This window comes from Entelurus aequoreus, linkage group LG21 (genome assembly GCF_033978785.1).
Source record: "Entelurus aequoreus isolate RoL-2023_Sb linkage group LG21, RoL_Eaeq_v1.1, whole genome shotgun sequence".
In the NCBI taxonomy this organism is placed as follows: domain Eukaryota; kingdom Metazoa; phylum Chordata; class Actinopteri; order Syngnathiformes; family Syngnathidae; genus Entelurus; species Entelurus aequoreus.
Window position 1 is genome coordinate 12136198 of NC_084751.1, and position 19141 is coordinate 12155338.

General features: G+C 34.8%; 1 protein-coding gene across 3 annotated transcripts in view; it reads right to left on the reverse strand.

Annotated features, from left to right (window-relative positions):
- Positions 1-19141, reverse strand: part of cabp1b (calcium binding protein 1b) — a 28999-nt gene that overhangs the window by 842 nt on the left and 9016 nt on the right. For 2 of the 3 annotated variants that reach the window (XM_062031946.1, XM_062031948.1), the window contains exons 2-7: positions 14435-14602; positions 8655-8685; positions 6369-6512; positions 6193-6302; positions 6053-6127; positions 3640-3712 (exon numbers count right to left, since the gene is read on the reverse strand). In XM_062031946.1, the coding sequence (XP_061887930.1) occupies positions 3640-3712; positions 6053-6127; positions 6193-6302; positions 6369-6512; positions 8655-8685; positions 14435-14602 (601 nt within the window). Of the gene's footprint in view, positions 1-3639; positions 3713-6052; positions 6128-6192; positions 6303-6368; positions 6513-8654; positions 8686-14434; positions 14603-14783; positions 16452-19141 lie in introns of those variants that run through there. The other variant, XM_062031947.1, reaches the window with a different exon arrangement.

Consider the following 19141-nt stretch of genomic DNA (forward strand, 5'->3'; position numbering starts at 1 on the left):
CTAATATGTACGTCTATAGTACCTAATATGCACATCTATAGTACCTAATATGCACATCTATAGTACCTAATATGTACATCTATAGTACCTAAAATGCACATCTATAGTACCTAATATGTACATCTATAGTACCTAATATGTACATCTATAGTACCTAAAATGCACATCTATAGTACCTAATATGTACATCTATAGTACCTAATATGCACACCTATAGTACCTTATATGCACATCTATAGTACCTAATATGCACATCTATGGTACCTAATATGCACATATATAGTACCTAATATGCACAACTATAGTACATAATATGTACATCTATAGTATCTAATATGCACATATATACTAGTATCTAATAAGTACATCTGTAGTACCTAAAATGCACATCTATAGTACCTAATATGTACATCTATAGTACCTAATATGCACACCTATAGTACCTTATATACACATCTATAGTACCTAATATGCACATCTATGGTACCTAATATGCACATATATAGTACCTAATATGCACAACTATAGTACATAATATGTACATCTATAGTATCTAATATGCACATATATACTAGTATCTAATATGTACATCTATAGTACCTAATATGCACATATATAGTACCTAATATGCACATCTATAGTACTTAATATGCACATCTATAGTACCTAATATGTACATCTATAGTACCTAAAATGCACATCTATAGTACTTAATATGCACATCTATAGTACCTAATATGTACACCTATAGTACCTAATATGCACACCTATAGTACCTAATATGTACATCTATAGTACCTAATATGCACATATATAGTACCTAATATGCACACCTATAGTACCTTATATGCACATCTATAGTACCTAATATGCACATCTATGGTACCTAATATGCACAACTATAGTACATAATATGTACATCTATAGTATCTAATATGCACATATATACTAGTATCTAATATGTACATCTATAGTACCTAATAAGTACATCTATAGTACCTAATATGTACATCTATAGTATCTATTATGCACATACAGTATATAGTACCTTATATGCACATCTATAGTACCTAATATGCACATCTATACTAGTATCTAATATGCACATCTATAGTACCTAATATGCACATCTATACTAGTACCTAATATGCACATCTATAGTACCTAATATGCACATCTATAGTACTTAATATGCACATCTATAGTACCTAATATGTACATCTATAGTACCTAAAATGCACATCTATAGTACTTAATATGCACATCTATAGTACCTAATATGTACACCTATAGTACCTAATATGCACACCTATAGTACCTAATATGTACATCTATAGTACCTAATATGCACATATATAGTACCTAATATGCACACCTATAGTACCTTATATGCACATCTATAGTACCTAATATGCACATCTATGGTACCTAATATGCACAACTATAGTACATAATATGTACATCTATAGTATCTAATATGCACATATATACTAGTATCTAATATGTACATCTATAGTACCTAATAAGTACATCTATAGTGCCTAATATGTACATCTATAGTATCTATTATGCACATACAGTATATAGTACCTTATATGCACATCTATAGTACCTAATATGCACATCTATACTAGTATCTAATATGCACATCTATAGTACCTAATATGCACATCTATACTAGTACCTAATATGCACATCTATAGTACCTAATATGCACATATATAGTACCTAATATGTACATCCATAGTACCTAATATGTACATCTATAGTACCTAATATGTACATCTATAGTACCTAATATGTACATCTATAGTACCTAATATGCACATATATAGTACCTAATATGATTATTATTATGTTATTATCATTATTATATTATTATTTTGGTCTTTTGTGTAGAAAGTTTAGGTGATTTTAAATTACATTAAAAACCGTATGACAAGTAGGTCAATAATGCATTTAAAAATAATAAGAAATATATTTAAAAAAAAATGTATTGACTAAATAATAATAATTATATAATATATAATATAAAAATACTTTATTTTAAAGACATTTTTTTAGGCCATCTCCACGCTTACAAGCTGTGTGTACACCAGACCAAACTACGGCCCCAAGTCCCAAGTAAAAAAAATAATAATAAAAAAAAAATAATAATAATTTTACTTTATTTAATAAAATTTTTTTAAATTATTATTTTATAAAATCTGTCCTTTCTAATCCATTTTCTACCGCTTGTTACTCTCGGTGTCTCCTAGCCGCTCAGGCAAATTATATTGTCTAAAAATGCGCATCAAGTGCGCACCCTTTCAGTCAATTAGTGCGCGAGGAATTTATATATATATATATATATATATATATATATATATATATATATATATATATATATATATATATATATATATATATATATATATATATATATATATATATATATATATTTTTTGACTATAAATCTTACATTTGACCCAACAGTCAAGTTCTTAACTAGACCTCCACTGTCATCACCCAAAAATATGCACAGTAATACTTCCTCATTCTTTACAGCAAATATGCATCTTCAAAGTGTGTGTGGGAAATACATGAGGTGACATAATCCCTTAGAAGGCAGATAATCTGTCACTTTTCATCCTCTCACCTCATTGCAGCTTCAAATGTGAGGGAGAAGAATTATAAATGTACATACTGTACTGTACATACAGTAGTACTGCAGTATATAGCAGTGGAATATTAGTGTACACAGTACTGTACATACAGTAGTACTGCAGTATATAGCAGTGGAATATTAGTGTACACAGTACTGTACATACAGTAGGACTGTATACTGTAGCAGTGGAATATTAGTGTACACAGTACTGTACATACAGTAGTACTGCAGTATATAGCAGTGGAATATTAGTGTACACAGTACTGTACATACAGTAGTACTGCAGTATGTAGCAGTGGAATATTAGTGTACACAGTACTGTACATACAGTAGTACTGCAGTATATAGCAGTGGAATATTAGTGTACACAGTACTGTACATACAGTAGTACTGCAGTATGTAGCAGTGGAATATTAGTGTACACAGTACTGTACATACAGTAGTACTGCAGTATGTAGCAGTGGAATATTAGTGTACACAGTACTGTACATACAGTAGTACTGCAGTATGTAGCAGTGGAATATTAGTGTACACAGTACTGTACATACAGTAGTACTGCAGTATATAGCAGTGGAATATTAGTGTACACAGTACTGTACATACAGTAGTACTGCAGTATATAGCAGTGGAATATTAGTGTACACAGTACTGTACATACAGTAGTACTGCAGTATATAGCAGTGGAATATTAGTGTACACAGTACTGTACATACAGTAGTACTGCAGTATATAGCAGTGGAATATTAGTGTACACAGTACTGTACATACAGTAGTACTGCAGTATGTAGCAGTGGAATATTAGTGTACACAGTACTGTACATACAGTAGTACTGCAGTATATAGCAGTGGAATATTAGTGTACACAGTACTGTACATACAGTAGTACTGCAGTATATAGCAGTGGAATATAAATGTATAGATAGTGGAGATAAAGCAGTACTGTATAGCAGTGGAATATACTGTACATGTATGTATATATGTATATGTTTCACCTTCAAAATCCACGTGTCCATCTCCGTTGAGGTCGATGTCTCGCAGAATGTCCTCCAGGTCTCTGTGACCCACCTGAAAAAGTCCAAAATTAATCAAAAACTAAATTCCTTTGGCGCATTGTTCTGACATGCAAATATAATCATGCACATTTTTCATGAACATCTATAGTAACTAATATGCACATTTATAGTACCTAATATGCACATATATAGTACCTAATATGCACATACGTATATAATACTAAATATACACATATATAGTACCTAATATGCACATATATAGTACCTAATATGCACATATATAGTACCTAATATGAACATATATAGTACCTAATATGCACATCTATAGTACCTAATATGCACATCTATAGTACCTAATATGCACATATATAGTACCTTATATGCACATCTATAGTACCTAATATGCACATCTATAGTACCTAATATGCACATATATAGTACCTTATATGCACATATATAGTACCTAATATGAACATATATAGTACCTAATATGCACATCTATAGTACCTAATATGCACATCTATAGTACCTAATATGCACATATATAGTACCTTATATGCACATATATAGTACCTAATATGCACACATATAGTACCTAATATGCACATCTATAGTACCTAATATGCACATCTATAGTACCTAATATGCACATCTATAGTACCTAATATGCACATATATAGTACCTAATATGCACATCTATAGTACCTAATATGCACATCTATAGTACCTAATATGCACATCTATAGTACCTAATATGCACATCTATAGTACCTAATATGCACATATATAGTACCTAATATGCACATCTATAGTACCTAATATGCACATCTATAGTACCTAATATGCACATCTATAGTACCTAATATGCACATATATAGTACCTAATATGCACATCTATAGTACCTAATATGCACATTCACCGGTGCCGCTCACACCGGTGAATGAATGTTGAATGAATGATAGGTGGTGGTCGGAGGGGCCGTAGGCGCAAATTGGCAGCCACGCTTCCGTCAGTCTACCCCAGGGCAGCTGTGGCTACGAAAGTAGCTTACCACCACCAGGTGTGAATGAATGATGGGTTTTTAACATGTAAAGCGACTTTGGGTACTTAGAAAAGCGCTATATAAATCCCAGTTATTATTATTATTATTATTATCTATAGTACCTAATATGCACATATATAGTACCTAATATGCACATCTATAGTACCTAATATGCACATCTATAGTACCTAATATGCACATCTATAGTACCTAATATGCACATACGTATATAATACTAAATATACACATATATAATACCTAATATACACATATATAGTACCTAATATGCACATATATAGTACCTAATATGCACATATATAGTACCTAATATGCACATCTATAGTACCTAATATGCACATCTATAGTACCTAATATGCACATATATAGTACCTAATATGCACATCTATAGTACCTAATATGCACATCTATAGTACCTAATATGCACATCTATAGTACCTAATATGCACATCTATAGTACCTAATATGCACATATATAGTACCTAATATGCACATCTATAGTACCTAATATGCACATACGTATATAATACTAAATATACACATATATAATACCTAATATACACATATATAGTACCTAATATGCACATATATAGTACCTAATATGCACATCTATAGTACCTAATATGCACATATATAGTACCTAATATGCACATCTATAGTACCTAATATGCACATATATAGTACCTAATATGCACATCTATAGTACCTAATATGCACATATATAGTACCTAATATGCACATACGTATATAATACTAAATATACACATATATAGTACCTAATATGCACATATATAGTACCTAATATGCACATCTATAGTACCTAATATGCACATCTATAGTACCTAATATGCACATATATAGTACCTAATATGCACACATATAGTACCTAATATGCACATATATAGTACCTAATATGCACACATATAGTACCTAATATGCACATATATAGTACCTAATATGCACACATATAGTACCTAATATGCACATATATAGTACCTAATATGCACACATATAGTACCTAATATGCACATCTATAGTACCTAATATGCACATACGTATATAGTACCTTATATGCACATCTATAGTACCTAATATGCACATATATAGTGCCTAAAATGCACATATATAGTGCCTTATATGCGCATATATAGTGGTTTGTGCAGCCCTTTGAGACATCTGTGATTAATATATATAGTACATAGATATATAGTACCTTATATGCACAAATGATAGCACCGCCAACACAGTAGAAGCGAATGTTTTGGCACATTTTCAGCGTTTTGTGTGCATGGGTTCAGGAGCAGAAACCAAGATGAATGACGTCTTCATACCTGTTGTCCTAAAAGCTTCTTCATGGCCTCTCGGAGTTCTGCGGTGCTGATCTGACCGTCGCCGTTTGTGTCGAACTGTTAAAAGGACAAGCGTCACTTGCACGGAAAAATGGGTTTTATCAGCGCCACAATTTCCCCACCTCCTTGAAGGCATCACGCAGCTCCTTCACGCCGATCATGTCCGCCGTCTCGGCCAGCAGTTTGGGCCCCATGAGCTCCACAAAGTCCTCAAAGTCGACATGTCCGCCCACTGGTGGACAGAACAGGAATGTTACAAAGTGGTGTTTGGGGGTGTAGACGGTAGCTGCTGCCTTACGGTTCATGTTGATCTGCTGACTGAGTTCTATCAGCTCCATCTCTGTGGGCATGTAGCCCATGGTCCTCATGCAGTTCCCCAAGTCTTTGCAGCCGATGAAGCCGTCTTTGTCTTTGTCGAACTCCTTGAACGCCTCACGGAGCTCTGGAGGCACAGAACATGTGGAATAATTATGACACTAATGTCATTGGGAGTCATTTTGTACAAACACACCTCATTTCAATACGTTTTATTCCTTTTCATGACTTTTTACATTGTCGATTGTCACTGAAGGCATCACAACTATGGGTAACCCTAACCCTAACCCTAACTCTAACGCTAACCCTAACCCTAACCCCAGCCCTAACCCTAACCCCAGCCCTAACCCTAACTCTAAACCTAACCCTAACCCTAACCAACTCTTTTACTTTATGCCTAACCCTAACCCTAATCCTAACCCTAATCCTAACCCAACCCCAACCCCAACCCCAACCCTAACCCTGTGAAGTGAAAACCATTACAGGTGACTCCCTCTTGAAGCTCATGGAGAGAATGCCAAGAGTGTGCAAAGCAGTAATCAGAGCAAAGGGTGGCTATTTTGAAGAAACTAGAATATAAAACATGTTTTCAGTTATTTCACCTTTTTTTGTTAAGTACATAACTCCACATAGTTTTGATGCCTTCAGTGACAATCTACAATGTAAATAGTCTTGAAAATAATAATTATTAATAAATATTATATTAATATAATATTTATATATAATATTATATATTTATATATATTATAATATAATATTTATATAATATATATATATATATATGTACATATTATATTAATACAATATTTATGAATAATAATTATATTATATATATATATGTATATATATATATATATATATATATATATATATATATATATATATATATATATATATATATATATATATATATATATATATATATATATATATATATATATATATATATATATATATATATATATATATATTAGGGATGTCCGATAATATCGGCCTGCCGATAAATGCGTTAAAATGTAATATCGGAAATTATCGGTATCGTTTTTTTAATTATCGGTATCGTTTTTTCTTTTTTTCTTTTTTCTTTTTTAATTAAATCCACATAAAAAACACAAGATACACTTACAATTAATGCACCAACCCAAAAAACCTCCCTCCTCATTCACACAAAAGGGTTGTTTCTTTCTGTTATTAATATTCTGGTTCCTACATTATATATCAATATATATCAATACAGTCTGCAAGGGATACAGTCCGTAAGCACACATGATTGTGCGTGCTGCTGGTCCACTAATAGTACTAACCTTTAACAGTTAATGTTACTCATTTTCATTAATTACTAGTTTCTATGTAACTGTTTTTACATTGTTTTACTTTCTTTTTTATTCAAGAAAATGTTTTTAATTTATTTATCTTATTTTATTTTATAATTTTTTTTTAAAAGTACCTTATCTTCACCATACCTGGCTGTCCAAATTAGACATAATAATGTGTTAATTCCACGACTGTATATATCGTTTGATATCGTTAATATATATATATATATATATATATATATATATATATATATATTATATTAGTATAATAGATAGATAATTATTAATTCATCTGCGGTCCCCTCCAAGGTTTCTCATTGTCATCCCATTGGGTTGAGTTTTTCCTTGCCCTGATGTGGGATCTGAGCAGAGGATGTCGTTGTGGCTTGTGCAGCCCTTTGAGACACTCGTGATTTAGGGCTATATAAGTAAACATTGATTGATTTATTGATATTCGAGCTGGTAAAAAAAAAATTAGCCGGATATGAAAACAGCCAACATATTTCAGACAGCATGCAGGCATTTTGGTTTGGAATATCTAAATCACGTCATGAAAGCCGCTCTTTAGAAGTACATTTTAAAAGCTTTTTTGTCAAATATAAAATGGTAGCATGGCACGATCTAAAAACAACCGACATATTCAAGCCAAAAAAGAAATCTAATATATATATATATATATATATATATATATATATATATATATATATATATATATATATATATATATATATATATATATATATATATATATATATATATAAAATATGTTCAGAAAGCTTGGCGTTAAAAGTATATTTTAGAAGCTTTAGGTGAACTCTTAGATGGTAAATAATGAAGAATATAAAAGCTACGTATTCTACCTGGCATTTGGAATATTGGACTTATGTCACAGAGTATGCCCCAAAATATTTGTTTAGAGTTCCCAAGCCCGCGAGTGAGTGCAGCCCACCTACCGTCCATTTCTTCCGGCCTCAGCTCTCGGTCCTGCAAGGAAGCACACAGGAAGCTTAGAAACTGACGACATTGTTCAAAAAAAAAGTGTGCCAAAGCACAGCAAGTCTTCTGAAATGACGCCGTGACAAATAAATACGATCGTGATCGATTTTCGTGCCGAGAAGTCTTCTTCACGCTGGATTATCTGGAACAGCGCCCGCAGAGAGCAAGTCATGTGCAATAAACAAAACAGTCAAATGCGTGGCTGGGTTGGAAAAGTCAAAGAAAACAACCAAATATGAAAACACATTTGCATCAGAAATGTGCTTCTGACAAGGAATCAAATAATGTATAAGTAAATAAATCATCACTTATTGGACATATTACCCTATTTTTCACACTATTAGGCGCACTTAAAATCCTTTCATTTTCTCAAAACTCGACAGTGCGCCTGATTGATTGATTGATTGATTGAAACTTGTATTAGTAGATTGCACAGTACAGTACATAATCCGTACAATTGACCACTAAATGGTAAGTTTTTCAACTTGCTTAAGTCGGGGTCCACGCTAATCAGTTCATGGTAAATGTACGGAATAATTCTGGTTGTGCTTACCAACCTCCAAGCAATTCCATTTGGTACATGGTGAAATGATAAGTGTGACCGGTAGATGGCAGTCACACATACGAGATACATGTAGACTGCAATATGACTCAAGTAAACAACACCAAAACTTGAAATGTTTTCCATTGAGAATATAGAACATTACACACGGCGCTTAAAAATATGTCAAAATGTTTTAGTACGACTTTGGTAAGCTATGAAGCCGCACCGCTTGATGGATTGTACTGTGCTTCAACATACCAGTATTATCATGGTGTGTGTATAAGGACCGACTTGTCCAGGGTGTGCCCCGCCTTCCGCCCGAATGCAGCTGAGATAGGCTCCAGACACCCCCCCCTCCCCGCGACCCCAAAAGGGACAACCAGTAGAAAATGGATGGATGGATGTATAAGGACCGCAAAACAGCAGAAATGTTACCAGGCGTTTTGTATCGCAATTTTATGCAAAAGCAACTTTTCTTACCTTCTGGTACCTGCTGATGTGTATTTGGGATCTGCATAAGTCCTGAAAACGTACGCCTTTGTAGTCCGTGCCGACAATGTAGTGGATAAGCTTCTTCTTTTTCTCTACCTTCTTGTTATGAGACATTCATCCTCCACTGTTGCCATTTCTAATATAAAGTAGTGTAAAGTTCTTACTTATATCTGTCAGTAAACTCGCCATGAAAGCGCTAAAACATACCGGTGTAGTGAGTTTACATTATTCACCCAAGGAACTTTAGTTATTAGAGAGCTCCGGTCAGACGTTTTTTTAATCGGGCGTCCTTTTTGGGCGTTGTTGTTGCACTAGTGAGTCACGGATGAGGAGATGCTGCTCCGTTATTGATTGAAGTAAAGTCTGAATGTCATTAAAACAGTTAGCGCCATCTTTTGACACTTCTTCCACTCCCGTCCTTGCACGCTACACCGCTACAACAAAGATGGCGGGGAGAAGACGCTGTCGAAGGTGAGCCGCGTAAATAAGACCGCCCACAAAAACGGCGCATCCTGAAGCGACTGTCAGAAAGCGGCTTGAAGATGATCTGTAAAACATCATCAATTGTTGGATATGACTTTAAGGCATAGCTAAGCATGCATCACTATAGCTCTTGTCTCAAAGTAGGTGTACTGTCACCACCTGTCACATCACGCTAGGCATGATGTTCGAAACCGGTTCTCCCGGTTGTTCCATAAGAAAAGAACCGTTCGATAAGAAAAGAACCGATTCCATGGACTCGAATCCCTTTTTGAGAACCGGTTCCCGTTATAGTAAAGAAATAGAGTTGGTTCTTTATTCGAATCCCTGGGATCGAATCCCCGTCCCACAAGAAATGCCCTGTGGGACATCACAGGAAATGACGTAGCTCAGTCATTGGACTGAGCTACGTCATTTCCTGTAATGACTGAGCTACTTCATTTCCTGTGATGTCACACAAGCAGCAAAAATAATGGACCGGAGAAAACGCCTCAAGGTATGGCTCTTCACCTATAGGGATCACAGAGACAGGTTGTTTTTGTGTTACTGTACACTACCGTTCAAAAGTTTGGGGTCACATTGAAATGTCCTTGTTTTTGAAGGAAAAGCACTGTACTTTTCAATGAAGATAACTTTAAACTAGTCTTAACTTTAAAGAAATACACTCTATACATTGCTAATGTGGTAAATGACTATTCTAGCTGCAAATGTCTGGTTTTTGGTGCAATATCTACATAGGTGTATAGAGGCCCATTTCCAGCAACTATCACTCCAGTGTTCTAATGGTACAATGTGTTTGCTCATTGGCTCAGAAGGCTAATTGATGATTAGAAAACCCTTGTGCAATCATGTTCACACATCTGAAAACAGTTTAGCTCATTACAGAAGCTACACAACTGACCTTCCTTTGAGCAGATTGAGTTTCTGGAGCATCACATTTGTGGGGTCAATTAAACGCTCAAAATGGCCAGAAAAAGAGAACTTTCATCTGAAACTCGACAGTCTATTCTTGTTCTTAGAAATGAAGGCTATTCCACAAAATTGTTTGGGTGACCCCAAACTTTTGAACGGTAGTGTATATAATTTGTTTTTCTGAAAAATCCCACTTAATATACTTTGGGTAACAACAGTCAATATTTATTTATTACATTTTTTTAGGGGGGTACCAGTCAATATTTATTTATTTATTTATTTATTTTTCTTATAAAATAAAAGTGAGCTTTTGTTAAACCAAATATTGTGTTTTTTTCCATATAAAACAACCTATCTGGATTCGATAAGAGAATCGATAAGGAATCGGTTCGATAAGAGGATTCGATAATGGGCTCGAACTCGATCATTTCTTATCAAACATCATCCCTACATCACGCCCTGATTTATTTGGACTTTTTTTTTGCTGTTTTCCTGTGTGTAGTGTTTTAGCTCTTGTCTTGCGCTCCTATTTTGGTGGCTTTTCCTTTTTTTGTTGGTATTTTCCTGTAGCAGTTTCATTTCTTCCTTGAACGCTGTTCCCCCGCACCGGCTTTGTTTTAGCAATCAAGAATATTTAAGTTGTGCGGACGCCATCCTTCTTTGTGGGGACATTGTTGATTGTCATGTCATGCCTTCTCTGCTCCACACGCCGTAAGTCTTTGCTGTTCTCCAGCATTCTGTTTTTGTTTACTTTGCAGCCAGATCAGTTTTAGTTTCGTTTTGCGTAGCCATCCCTAAGCTTCAACGCCTTTGGTTTATTTGTGGTTGAAGTTGTCGTCTGCATATTGTGATCACGACAAACCATGTTTCCGACATCGACATCTACGACATTAGCTACTTGCTGCCACTTACTGATATGGAAGAGTATAACATGGTGACTCTGCCGAGTTCGAGACAATACCGACACTCAACAACGGCACATTATTTGCGGATTATATTATTACTGGTTTGCAAAAAATATTTTTAGCCCAAATAGGTGAAATTAGATAATCTCCCACGGCACACCAGACTGTATCTCACGGCACAGTGGTTGAAAAAGACTGATGTAGACCACAAGGAAGTCTTTTACATTTAGAAAAAAATATAGATAATAATATGACTCCTTTAATGCGCCCTATAATCCGGTGCGCCTTTTGTATGAAAATAGACCTGACTAGACCCGCTCATCGGCAGTGCGCCTTATAATCCGGTGCGCCCTATGCTCCGGAAAATAGGGTATATATACAGTGTTAATAACATGAAAATATATATTTGTATCAGTAAATAAAAATGTATAAATCAATGAATTAATTATTACTTAATTAATTAATTACTTAAATAATTATAAAAAATATATAACTACAACACTTATATAAATATAAATATTGGCTTTAAAGTCAGTATGAAATGATATACGTCATATTAATAACATAAATACAATATGCATATTTTACAAAGTTATGAAAATGTATCACAAAGTGCCACAATTTTGCATGTTTTTTGGATATGAAGTTATAGTTTTTTTTTAATATAAAGTGAAGTGAAGTATATTTATATAGCGCTTTTCTCTAGTGACTCAAAGCGCTTTTACATAGTGAAACCCAATACCTAAATGGCATTTAAACCAGTGTGGGTGGCACTGGGAGCAGGTGGGTGTAAAGTGTCTTGCCCAAGGACACAATGGCAGTGACTAGGATGGCGGAAGCGGGGAATCGAACCTGGAACCCTCAAGTTGCTGGCACGGCCGCTCAATATGACATGACAAAATAGCAATAACCTGTGCTACCATCAGGGGCAAAAAATTATGAAAACATGTTGTAAATTAATAAATAAATAAAGTATCATTGTGAAAAATAGGAATACAACAATGACAACATGCCTTTATAAATGATAGAGTATGACATGTTACCGTGGAAACCAGCAAAAACACTACTATTAACACCTCCTATATAACTAGTGCGTCCTTTAATCAAGAACAACATTGGCATGAACAGCTGTGGCTGTGGGCAACCTCTTGGTGGTGTTTAAAATAAAAAATTAAAAAATTAAAATTAACTATATGGGCTTTAAAATGTTGTTGACAATGACTAAGACTATGTAAACATATACTAATTAATACATGTGGTCAGAAAGAGCTTTCCGCTTTCTCATGCACTCCGAATCATTATTAGAATGAATATATGTAATATATGATAATAATAATAATAGATTTTATTTGTAAAAAGCACTTTCCATTGAGCAAACAACCTCAAAGTGCGACAGTGTATTAAAAAATAAATAAAAAGATAATAAAATAAATAAAAATAAAAACTAGAACTAGCACGCATACATCTAAAAAAAAGGCTTTTTTAAAAAGAAGGGTTTTTACGCCTTTTTTTTTAAAGCATCCACAGTCTGTGGAACGCTCTCCCTGACCACCTGAGGGCACCACAGACTGTAGATGCTTTTAAAAAAGGCTTAAAAACCCTTCTTTTTAAAAAAGCCTTTTTTTTTTATAGATATATGCGTGCTAGTTCTAGTTTTTATTTTTATTTATTTTATTATCTTTTTATTATTTTTTTAATACACTGTAGCACTTTGAGGTTGTTTGCTCAATGGAAAGTGCTTTTTACAAATCAAATCTATTATTATTATTATTATTATTATTATTATTATTAATTAAAAACAACATTGGCATGAAAAACTGTGGCTGTGGGCAACCTCCTGGAGGTGTTTAAAAAAAATAAAAATAATAATAATAACTATATGGGCTTTAAAATGTTGCTGACAATGACTAAGATGTTGTAAACATACACTAATTAATACATGTGGTCAAAAAGAGCTGTGCGCTTTATCATGCACTCCAAATCATCATTAGAATGAATATATGTTATATATAATAATAATAATAATAGATACTATTAATAATATAAAAAAATAGATAAAAAGATTATAAAATAAATAAAAATAAAAACTAGAACTAGCACGCATACATCTAAAAAAAGGCTTTTTTAAAAAGAAGGCTTTTTAAGCCTTTTTTAGAAGCATTCACAGTCTGTGGTGCCCTCAGGTGGTCAGGGAGAGCGTTCCACAGACTGGGAGCGTATCATTTAAATACACACCTCGGCTGTAATTATATAAGTACGACGGTATACACCTCCATCTTTTTTTTTGCCACGCTACAAAGCGTTTCCCGCCACAATGCCGCCATCTTGACGTTTGACCCGCCATCTTTTCCTATTGTAATCTCCCAGCATGCAACACGTGCGAACACGTTGTGGACTTACGTACAGCCTGCCGGCTCTCAGCGAAGCCCTTGCGTAGGAAGATGCAGGCGGGGCCCAGCACGTTGTGCATGTTGGCGCCGCTCTGGGCCAGGGCCACTAGCGGCTCCAGATAGCCCCCCCCTGAGCCCCCCTCCTCACAGGACTGCACCGCTTTGTAGTTCTTCTTCTGGTCCTGGATCAGCAAGCAGTGGACATGCATGAAGACAAGCGGGGCCGGGACTCACGTGGCGTCAACATGGGGGAGAGTGGGCGGGGCCATGGAGGGTCTGGGACGGGGGGCGGGGGGGGGGGGGGGTGTCAGTCGTGTCCGTCGTCAACAAAAATGGCGTCGAACAATAACAACAAGAAAACACCTTTCTTCTCAACCAATGGCGACGCTCCGTGCACAAGTTGATCACATGGTCTCAGTTTTAAATCACTTGTTGCTAGGCAGAGTTCACCAGCAACCATCAGGTTCATACGGATAAGAAAGGACCGGGAGGAGGGAGCACTCCTGTCATAAAGAGGATCTTTGATTTGTTTTTTTGTACTAAGACTTTAAAACACAAGAGTGCCCCCGTCGTATTGAGGATCTTTGTTAGTGTGTTTTGTACTAAGACCTTTAAAACAACAGAGCACTCTTGTCCATAGAGGATCTTTGATTTGTTTTGTTTTTTGTACTAAGGACTTAAAACAGAAACGTATGCCTGTCATATTGAGGATCTTTGATTAGTGTTTTTTTAAAAATGTTTTACTAGACCTTTAAAACAGCAAAGCACTCTTGTCTACTGAGGATCTTTGATTAGTGTTCTTTTTTGTACTAAAACCTTTAAAACAGCAGAGCACTCTTGTCTGATGAGGATCTTTGATTAGTGTTCTTTTTTGTACTAAGACCTTTAAAACAGCAGAGCACTCTTGTCTACTGAGGATCTTTGATTAATTATTTTGTACTAATACCTTTAAAACAGCAGAGCACTCTTGTCTACTGAGGATCTTTGATTAGTGTTCTTTTTGCACTAAAACCTTTAAAACAGCAGAGCACTCTTGTCTGCTGAGGATCTTTGATTAGTGTTCTTTTTTGTACTAAGACCTTTAAAACAGCAGAGCACTCTTGTCTACTGAGGATCTTTGATTAATTATTTTGTACTAATACCTTTAAAACAGCAGAGCACTCTTGTCTGCTGAGGATCTTTGATTAGTGTTCTTTTTTGTACTAAGACCTTTAAAACAGCAGAGCACTCTTGTCTACTGAGGATCTTTGATTAATTATTTTGTACTAATACCTTTAAAACAACAGAGCACTCTTGTCTGCTGAGGATCTTTGATTAATTATTTTGTACTAATACCTTTAAAACAGCAGAGCACTCTTGTCTACTGAGGATCTTTGATTAATTATTTTGTACTAATACCTTTAAAACAGCAGAGCACTCTTGTCTACTGAGGATCTTTGATTAATTATTTTGTACTAATACCTTTAAAACAGCAGAGCACTCTTGTCTACTGAGGATCTTTGATTAGTGTTCTTTTTTGTACCAGGACCTTTAAAACAGCAGAGCACTCTTGTCTATAGAGGATCTTTGATTTGTTTTTTGTACTAAGGCCTTAAAACAGAACTGTACGCCTGTCATATTGAGGATCTTTGATTATTTTTTTTTTTACTAAGACCTTTAAAACAGCAGAGCACTCTCGTCTACTGAGGATCTTTGATTAGTGTTATTTTTTGTACTGAGACCTTTAAAACAGCAGAGCACTCTTGTCTATAGAGAATCTTTGATTCGTTTTTTTGTACTAAGGCCTTAAAACAGAAAAGTACGCCTGTCATATTGAGGATCTTTGATTAGAGTTTCTTTTTTGTACCAAGACCTTTAAAACAGCAGAGCACTCTTGTCTACTGAGGATTTTTGATTAGTGTTTTTTTTTTGTACTAAGACCTTTAAAACAGCAGATCACTCTTGTCTATAGAGGATCTTTGATTCGTTTTTTGTACTAAGACCGTTAAAACAGCAGAGCACTCTTGAATACTGAGGATCTTTGATTAGTGTTTTTTTGTACTAAGACTTTTAAAACAGCAGAGCACTCTTGTCTACTGAGGATCTTTGATTAGTTATTTTGTACTAAGACCTTGAAACAAAAGAGTGCTCCTGTGAAATATAGGATCTTTGATTAGTGTTTTTTTAGTGTTTTTTTGTACTAATACCTTTAAAACAACAGAGAACTCTTGTCTATTGAGGATCTTTGATATGACTGGAGCACTCTTTTGTACTAAGGCCTTAGAACAAAAGAGTGCTCCAGTCATATTGAGGATCTTTGATTAGTGCTTTTGCACTAAAGTCTTAAAAACAGCAGAGTACTCCTGTCATGAGGGCAATCTTTGACATGGGTTTTTGCAGTGGGTCCTTAAAAACGCTGCCATATAGAGGATCTTTGACGAGCACGTGTGCTGTGTTGTTATCGTGGTCACGAAATAATGGGAGATACAAACAAATGTTTTTAATTGTGCACATTTGACAGAGTTTTTGTGCAGCCGGCTTTTTATTTAATGAGCTCATCAACCAGAAGGCAGACAAGGTTGCCTGCAAGACCAACCAATTAGTGGTTCATTAAAAAGAGCTTTGTCTGTGGTGGATTGCAGAAAATAAATACATTGTCTAAAGTTGCTATGGTAAGAATAATAATAATATGTATATTTGTAGAAATATACAAATATACATATTATTATGTATATTGCAGTAAAAGTAATAACATGTATATTTGTAGAAAGAGCCTGCAGTGAAAGCAGCAAGTATGGACGTTGTCTTCAGACGACCTTTCCACTCCATCTGCTGCCACGTCCATCCTGGGCCTCGCTGCAGCGGCTCAATGCCCACTGGCTAATCTGACCAAGTGATGCATGGCACTGCCACGTTTGCCACGCCAGCGTGCCACAAGAGCACTCTGCAGCCACGCAGGGAAGGTTACGTAACACACTGGATGCAGCACGCCGCCTGCTGGAAGACTACCTTCTCCAGCCAGGACCACTTCCAAGTACTACTGCAATAAGTGCAGTAATACTACAGGAAGTAGTAACTTAGTGTATTACACTACTTTAATACGTGCAGTAATACTACAGGAAGTAGTAACTTAGTTAATTGCACTACTGCAATAAGTGCAGTAATACTACAGGAAGTAGTAACTTAGTGTGTTACACTACTGCAATAAGTGCAGTAATATTACAGGAAGTAGTAACTTAGTTTATTGCACTACTTCAATAAGTGCAGTAATACTACAGGAAGTAGTAACTTAGTTTATTGCACTACTGCAATAAGTGCAGTAATATTACAGGAAGTAGTAACTTAGTTTATTGCACTACTGCAATTAGTGCAGCAATACTACAGGAAGTAGTAACTTAGTTTATTGCACTACTTCAATTAGTGTAGTAATACTACACTATGTAGTAACTTAGTTTATTGCACTACTGCAATTAGTGCAGCAATACTACAGGAAGTAGTAACTTAGTTTATTGCACTACTTCAATTAGTGTAGTAATACTACACTATGTAGTAACTTAGTTTATTACACTACTGCAATAAGTGCAGTGATATTACAGGATGTAGTAACTTAGTTTATTGCACTACTGCAATAAGTGCAGTAATATTACAGGAAGTAGTAACTTAGTTTATTGCACTACTGCAATAAGTGCAGTAATATTACAGGATGTAGTAACTTAGTTTATTGCACTACTGCAATAAGTGCAGTAATACTACAGGAAGTAGTAACTTAGTTTATTGCACTACTGCAATAAGTGCAGTAATATTACAGGAAGTAGTAACTTAGTTTATTGCACTACTGCAATTAGTGCAGCAATACTACAGGAAGTAGTAACTTAGTTTATTGCACTACTTCAATTAGTGTAGTAATACTACACTATGTAGTAACTTAGTTTATTGCACTACTGCAATTAGTGCAGCAATACTACAGGAAGTAGTAACTTAGTTTATTGCACTACTTCAATTAGTGTAGTAATACTACACTATGTAGTAACTTAGTTTATTACACTACTGCAATAAGTGCAGTGATATTACAGGATGTAGTAACTTAGTTTATTGCACTACTGCAATAAGTGCAGTAATATTACAGGAAGTAGTAACTTAGTTTATTGCACTACTGCAATAAGTGCAGTAATATTACAGGATGTAGTAACTTAGTTTATTGCACTACTGCAATAAGTGCAGTAATACTACAGGAAGTAGTAACTTAGTTTATTGCACTACTGCAATAAGTGCAGTAATATTACAGGATGTAGTAACTTAGTTTATTGCACTACTGCATTAAGTGCAGTAATACTACAGGAAGTAGTAACTTAGTTTATTACACTACTGCAATAAGTGCAGTAATACTACAGGAAGTAATAACTTAGTTTATTGCACTACTGCAATAAGTGCAGTAATACTGCAGGAAGTAGTAACTTAGTTTATTGCACTACTGCAATAAGTGCAGTAATACTACAGGAAGTAGTAACTTAGTTTATTGCACTACTGCAATTAGTGCAGCAATACTACAGGAAGTAGTAACTTAGTTTATTGCACTACTTCAATTAGTGTAGTAATACTACACTATGTAGTAACTTAGTTTATTGCACTACTGCAATTAGTGCAGCAATACTACAGGAAGTAGTAACTTAGTTTATTGCACTACTTCAATTAGTGTAGTAATACTACACTATGTAGTAACTTAGTTTATTACACTACTGCAA